Source organism: Antechinus flavipes, chromosome 2 (genome assembly GCF_016432865.1).
Source record: "Antechinus flavipes isolate AdamAnt ecotype Samford, QLD, Australia chromosome 2, AdamAnt_v2, whole genome shotgun sequence".
NCBI classification, from domain to species: Eukaryota; Metazoa; Chordata; class Mammalia; order Dasyuromorphia; family Dasyuridae; genus Antechinus; species Antechinus flavipes.
The window spans coordinates 209,412,873-209,420,602 of record NC_067399.1 but is presented as its reverse complement, the minus strand read 5'-3'; the positions used below and the strand labels follow the sequence as shown (position 1 = coordinate 209,420,602).

General features: G+C 33.6%; 1 protein-coding gene across 1 annotated transcript; it reads left to right on the top strand.

Annotated features, from left to right (window-relative positions):
* Positions 1 to 554: 554 nt before the first annotated feature.
* Positions 555 to 1,049, top strand: LOC127552431 (NADH dehydrogenase [ubiquinone] 1 alpha subcomplex subunit 1-like). The gene has a single exon (XM_051982953.1). The coding sequence runs from the start codon at positions 711 to 713 to the stop codon at positions 930 to 932; it is 222 nt and encodes a 73-aa protein (XP_051838913.1). The 5' UTR covers positions 555 to 710; the 3' UTR covers positions 933 to 1,049.
* Positions 1,050 to 7,730: the final 6,681 nt, after the last annotated feature.

Here is a 7,730-nt window from a genome sequence, read left to right as displayed (position 1 = left end):
GGACAGAAGCAGCTACACCCAACGAAAGAAGACTGGGAAATGAATGTAAACTGCTTGCATTTTTGTTTTTCTTCCCGGGTTATTTATACCTTCTGAATCCAATTCTCCCTGTGCAACAAGAGAACTGTTTGGTTCTGCAAACATATATTGTATCTAGGATATACTGTAACCTATTTAACATGTACAGGACTACTTGCCATCTGGGGGAGGGGGTGGAGGGAGGGAGGGGAAAAATCGGAACAGAAGTGAGTGCAAGGGATAATGTTGTAAAAAATTACCCAGGCATGGGTTCTGTCAATAAAAAGTTATAATTATGAAAAAAAGAAAAAAAAAAGGAAAAGAAAAAAGAAAGCAGAGATTGTTCCTGCTTTTCTATTTATATCTCCAGGGCTTAGTCCAGTGCTTCGCACATAAGTAAGCTTAATAAATGTTTTGTCATTCATTTGCATGAGCAAAATTTGGACTATTCTTGATATTTGGTTTTAAAAAACTGCTTTTTCAATTATTTGTGTGAATGACATTTATACACCCGGGGTGAACATACATACCTCATACCTTCATTCCTATAACAGTGAAAGAAATCTACAAATTAGGTAATTTTTCTTTAAGAAAAAAAAAAAGCCAAGCCCAGTCACCTTAACCCCGCAACGACCTTTCTATTTGCAGTTACCCTCAGTTCATCAGTTCATCGCAGTGAGCTTTTTGCCAAGATGTGGTTCGAAATTCTGCCGGCAATGGCCGTTATGAGCGTATTTCTGACAGTCCCGGGAATTAGCACCTCTATCATCCAAAAGTACACCAATGGGGGCAAGGAAAAGAGAATTGCCCGTAATCGATACCAGTGGAGTTTAATGGAGAGGGACAGGAGGCTCTCTGGATTCGACCGTTATTATGAATCTAAGGGGCTGGAGGCAATAAAGATGGACGAATAAGCGGACGTTTGATGGCTACTATATTTGTGATTGCTGTATGCTTATTCAGTATCTTGTCTGGTGCCTCTTCAAGACAAATAAAACAAATAAAAGGTATTCTGATGGAACAATGACAAAGTTATAGTCCTGATTTTTTTCTGGGTTTGGGACAGTGAAAATTGTGCACAAAACCAAATTATTCTGGTTTATTTATGTGTTGAATATCCAGGATATCTGTTTGGGCTGGCCAGGGAGGGAAAAAAATCTGTAACAATGAAGAGGACAATCCGGCACTGAAAAATAAATGGAAGTCACTTTAATGTTTTATCGATATCAGAAGCTTATGTAGAAAAACTACCCAGATGATTGCACTTTTTTATATATCCTTCAGATAGTTTATATGGTGTTGATAAAGACTAGAACCGAGGAAAATCATTGAAACTTAAGTTTCCTAAGATGTTCCCAAGATCATTTTGGAAGGTTTGTTCCTTGAGAAGGAGGCTTGCAAATCAGAAATAAGCTATACACCAAAATCATTCCAAATGGAATAACTACCTTTTATAGCTGGGGTGGGTGTACAGGAGAAAGAACTGTGCTAAAAGATTAAATTCCAATTAGAAGGACCCCTACAGATATTATCCCTAAGTCTTACTTGTCTTGATTTTATTTATTCTCACTTTTCTTTCCTAAATTCACTGCACTGCACTGCACTGCACTTTCTTCATTTTTTAAAAGAAGATATCATTTGTGATCTAAGGTCTTCAGTGTTCTATTTACAAACTATTTGGTTTTCATTTTTAGCAACAGTCTATAATTGTCATATCATAATTTTACTTGGTATTGACATTATCAAGTCTGATATTGTCAATAGTTGAAACCTTCTGGGTAATGATACAGAATGTTTACCAGCAAGTCAAAGGTTCACAGGGGACCTTGGGATCACATTGTAATGTAACCATAAAAGCAACGCTTAAAAATATAAAGAATTAAATTTCCAAATTTCTTCACAATTCAAGTGTGAATGATCACAGGAGAAAGAATTTAGAATTGCTGTAAATTTGAGAACTACCAAATGACAGCAAATTAGAAAAAATAAAGGATGGAATTCAGGTTTTTAAGTGGTTGTCATTATACAAATACTCAAGGAAGTTTTTCTGAAGGCCTAATGACTCTTAATTTTCAACATTATACTCCTTTGTTTCTACTCTTAACTCAGGACCACAATTTTTCAAACAGAAAATCAACTAAGCTACAAAAGATGCTTTTGACTGTGATATTAACCTTACAAAAAAAAGGCAGAAAAGTGACATTATTTTTATTCACACAGCTTTATTAGTGAAAAAGTGCTGGCCCAGTTTTTTCAAAGTGATCAACAACAAACAGGAGAAGATCAGTAGAAAGGACAGACTAAATGGCTAACTATTGGCAAAGCTTTGTATAAACAGTTAAATTGTATACAGCTTTTAGGAAGGGAGAGGAGAGGAACAAAAATGTCTGCCATAAGACTCAGATATTTTATGAAATAGTAAATAACACTAAAAAGAGAAAATAAAAGATAATCAGAAAGTGCCCATTCAAACATTTTTCTATGCTTACTTTTCACTCAACATTTTCTTTTGATTCAGTAAGGAAAAATAGAATGACAGATCCATTCTGAAATTTTCTCCAGGTTAAAAAAAAAAGAGGCCTTTTTTCCTTCTTTCTTTCCTTCTTCCTTCCTTTTCCCCTCCTTTCCTTCCTTCCTTCTTTTCTTCCTTTCCTTCCTTCCTTCCTTTCTTCCTTTCCTATCTCCTTTTCCCTTTCCCCCTCTCAATTCACATCTTCCCTTAAAGGTTGAGGAGAGTGGGAAAATGTTCTTCTATCCCTTATAGAGAGCAGACAAACAGGTAGGTGATAAAATTAATACTTACTTCATGCCAGAAGATGTGCTAAGTTCTCACTGTGATTTACACTATGGGCTGATTATTTCTTAGGTTATTCTCTAACTTGGTTTTGGGTTGAATTTAGGACAGAAATGCATAGCAAACTTTTTTTTTAACTTAAATCAGAGAAGGCCTGAAATATGTTGAATAAAATACTTTAAAAAACATAATTGTCCAAATCGAAAAAGAGATAAAAAAATTCACTGAAGAAAATAATTCCTTAAACATTAGAATTGGGACAAGTATAAACTAATGACTTTATGAGACATCAAAAAAAACAGCAAAACAAAGTAAAGAAAATGACTTAGGCAGGGAAGGTAATAAGCAAGCAAAAGAGCTCTCTCAATATATAGATAATTTGTAAAGAATGTGGCTCTGGAGAACCTGAATTCAAAGCTCACCATTGATATTTACTACTTGTATGAAATTGTTTAATCTCCCTGGTTCTCATTTCTTCATAAGTAAATGAGAGTATTGAAAAAAATGTTTACCTAAGTTCTATATGATCAAACACTCTATGTATCACTAAATTTTACAAAATCACTAGTTTCAACATTGCCTTTCCCCCACATCAATCCTGACCCCAAACTAGAAGGGAGTGATTGTCCTTTCTGCATTTGTATCCTCAGAGCCTATCTTGAGAATTTGTATAGAGTAAGTATTTAATAATTAATTGTTAATGAGAAAACAGTTCTAGTAATAGGTACTTAATAATTATTGATTGTTAACAAGAAAACAGTTCTAGTATTACATTCCCAAATGTTAGAAGTCATTCTAAATTCTGTATTTGTCAAAGGTCGTTTTAACCCAATGATTAAATAAGAAGCAAGAGACGTATAAAAATACAAGTAGCAATAAGAATATTTGATTTAGAGCTAGAGGGCATGGGTTCAAATTCTAACACTGCTATTTATGACTTGTGGAACTTCAGGCAAATTATTTCACTATTTTGGTCTTCAATTTCATCCTATAATTCTAAAATAAATCAAAATAGCAGCCATTTCTGTTTCTAATTGTAAAATAGCTCTGAAAATTTTCTTTCTACTCCCAAACCTTTCAAGTTTTAAGTAGGGAAAATACCCAGAAAGTTTACCTTTCTCAGGGACTGTATTCAAATACAAAAAAGCAGTCTCTACCTCACGTTATACTTAATGTATTTGTCAATAGAAAGCTGCTATTTGTTTCCCCAAAGTCCAGAGGTCATGCCAATCCTACCAAAATTAATTTACTTATTCAGCACAATAACAAATTTCCAAATAATTTATAAAGCTAGGAAAAATAAGAACAAAATTCACCCAAAGAACAAAAGATAAAGAACATTAAGGAAATTAATTTTAAAAAATTATTAAGGAAGTTGGTAAAGAAATTCCAGGTTTCAACTTATATTTCAATGTAGTAACCATAAAAAAAAAAAAAAAAAAAAAACTCTGATACTGGGGGCAGGAAGGTGACTCAGTGGAAAGAACATGAGCCCCCACGTCAGGAGGGACTGAGTTCAAATCTAGTTTCAGACACTTCAGACACACTAGGACACTTGTCCTAGCTGTGTGACCCTGAGCAAGTCACCTAACCCCAATTGCCTCAGGAAAAAAAAATCTGGTACTGACTAAAAAATAAAGTGTAGACAGTGGAATATATTATATAAAATATGATAGTAATAAATGACCATATTCCAATGTTTGATAAACTTAAAAATCCTAGTTTGGGGGATCTTAACATCTTCTTTTCCCCCACATTTCTTAACATCTGACAAATAAGTTTTTTTAGAAAATACATGTACCATCTTCCTATTTAGAATTGTAAAAGGTTTCACCTTAATGAATTTATTATGTTTTCTCTTTTTATGCTTTTTATACTTCTCTTGAGTCTTGTATTTAAATGTCAAATTTTCATTTCAGCTCTGGTCTTTTCATCAGAAATTTTTGAAAACCCTCTATTTCATTGCCTACCCATTTTTTCCTTAAAGTATTACACTCAGTTTGTTGAGTAGGTTATTTTTGTTTATAATCTTAGCTATTTGCTTTTTAGAATATCTTATCCCATACTGTAACCTATTTAACATTTATAGGACTGCTTGCCATCTGGGGGAGGGGGTGGAGAGAGGGAGGGGAAAAATTGGAACAGAAGTGAGTGCAAGGGATAATGTTGTAAAAAATTACCCTGGCATGGGTTCTGTCAATAAAAAGTTATTTAAAAAAAAAATCTTATCCCAAGGCCTACCCTCCTTTTACATGAAAGCTGCCAAATCCTGTGTGATCCTGACAGTGATATTTGAATAGTTTCTTTCTGACTGCTGGCAGTATTTTCTGTTTGACCTGGAAATTATGGAATTTGGCTAGAAGCTTTCATTTTAGGATCTTCTATAGAAAATGATCAGAACATTCTTTGAATCTTCCTTGGTTCTAGGGATAGCAGGTCACTTTTCCTTGATAATTTTTTGATGTCTAGACTTTTTATTTAGTCATAACTTTCAGGTAATCATTTTTAATTATCTTCCCTTGATCTAGTTTCTAGTTCAGTTATTTTCCAAATTGTAGTGTTCTTGTTTGGTTTTCTGGAGGTCATTGGAGCAGCCTTTATTTCAGCAAAGTAATCACCAGATAATAGCCAGGTGTTGAAGTCCGAATCTTTTATTATGTACTGAACTAGAGAACTATTAATCACCATGCTAAACTAGATAACCATTGTCTTATTAATTCCACTTAGCGCCTTGTAAGAATCCTTATTTCAAGTATAAGAGTTCTGGTCCATAACACTAAATGAACTATTTCACATTTTTTTTCTAATTTTTTCATTCTCTCATTGACTTTGTTTTGCTGTTTCTTCATGTCTCATGAAATCATTAGCTTATACTTGTCCCAATTCTAATGTTTAAGGAATTTTCTTTCCATCCTTGAACTATGACCCAAAAGTGGGTATAAACAATGGAATTGTCCAATAACTTCTGGTTCTATATTCAGCACTCATACAGGGATTCTTTGTCAAATCTTTAGGGCTACTTTCCAGGTCCTGGATTAAGAAAACTCAAAATTGCTATTGCTTCTGTAGCTACCTTCTAGTCCCACCATTGGGATTTCATCCTCATGGGTTTTAGACCAGCCTCCCTCCCCTTGTGACAGATCTCTCTGTTGCTTTGTTTTTTTAGGCTGAAAGAATGTCTCACCCTGACTTTTTGTTGGCGCTCCAACTCCAGAATTTGATTGTATTTGAAGTTTTATTTCAAAGTTGTTTGGAGGAGAATATTGTAAGAACTAAGTGTTTTCTCTTCTCTGCTACATTGGCTCCACCATCTAAAAATCCACTGGGATAAGATTTGTAAAGTGTTTAGCTACAATATCTGGCACATAGTAGGTAATGTATAAATATTAGCTATTATTAGGATATGATAGTTCACAAAGTAATGAACTAGTTGTGAACTAATATCTTAAGTAATGTATTATTTTGAATTATTTTATTATTTTAGACTATTATCATTATGATTGCTATCTAGTCAACAATCAGCAAGAATTTATTAACTATGTGCCAGAAACTTTATTAAGCACTGGGAATACAAAGAGAAGCAGAAAGACAAGAAATTAATAGAGGAAGATAAACATAGATAAAGAAACTACAGTCAGGAGGGAGATGGAGAGTTTGGAGTTGAACCTGAAGAAAGATGAAGACAAAATATCTCGGACATTTTTCTTAAAATGGAAGTTCTGGGAGGAAATAGCCCATTAGAAAAAAGGATTACAGAGGTAGAGTGATCTTATAGCATGGGGAGAAAAGTCTAGAGTCAGGAGTAAAGCTGGAAGAGGAAGAAGCAGGTGACCAACATGTGATGGACACTTAAGAAATTATTTTTGATTGATTGCTTGATGCAGGATCTTGAATTGTATATGTACAAAATACTCAGAACATGTGTGACTTTATCATTGTGGTAAAACTTTCTATCAATGCAGATCATAGCTCCTTTACAATTCAGTAGAAAGTCATTAATAAGTGCTATGACCAAAAAGGTTATCACTTTATAGCCAATCTAGAAATGATTCTCTCTTTTAAACATAATCTCCAGGCCCATCTTTAATGACTTTTGAGCTTGTACGATTTGCTAGACAATGTGCTCTTGTAGCACAGTTTTTAACTTTCCACGGTTACCTCTATGCTTTCATGAACTATAAGAGAACCATTTTAATGGAAATGGATGAATATCCATTTCTCCTCTTCATAAATGTGAGTTAGCTAGACTTAAACAGTTGGATAGACAAGGAAACTTCTTTCTGAGAATTCTTATTCTTCCTATTAAAAATACTAGGATCCTTTAAGATAAAAGCAAGATTTGTCTTTCTTAGATTTGAAGAATGATCTATACACAATTGGGTTGTTATTCTTTTTAATTTTGTTTTTGTTATATTCCTTGGGAAAGGAATAACAAATGCCTCCACAATGTCTATGAGGGCACACAATTTTCCCTTGACTCAAAATGACATTGGTTAAGAGGAGGTACATTAGTTATTTTATTTTGCCTATGGACATGGGCAAACAAAATGTGAAACTTAATTTAAAAAAAAAGAAAACATGATGTATAAAATATTTGGGAATCTATCTACCAAAAGAAAGTCAGGAATTATATGAGCAAAATTACAAAAAACTTTCCACACAAATAAAGTCAGACTTAAATAATTGGAAAAATATTAAGTGCTCTTGGATAGGCTGAGCAAATATAATAAAGATGGCAATACTCCCTAAACTAACCTATTTATTTAGTGCTATACCAATCAGACTCCCAAGAAAATATTTTAATGATCTAGGAAAAATAAGAACAAAATTCATATGGAAGAACAAAAGGTCAAGAATCTCAAGCGAATTAATGAAAAAAATCAAATGAAGGGTGACCTAGCTGTACTTGATCTAAAAT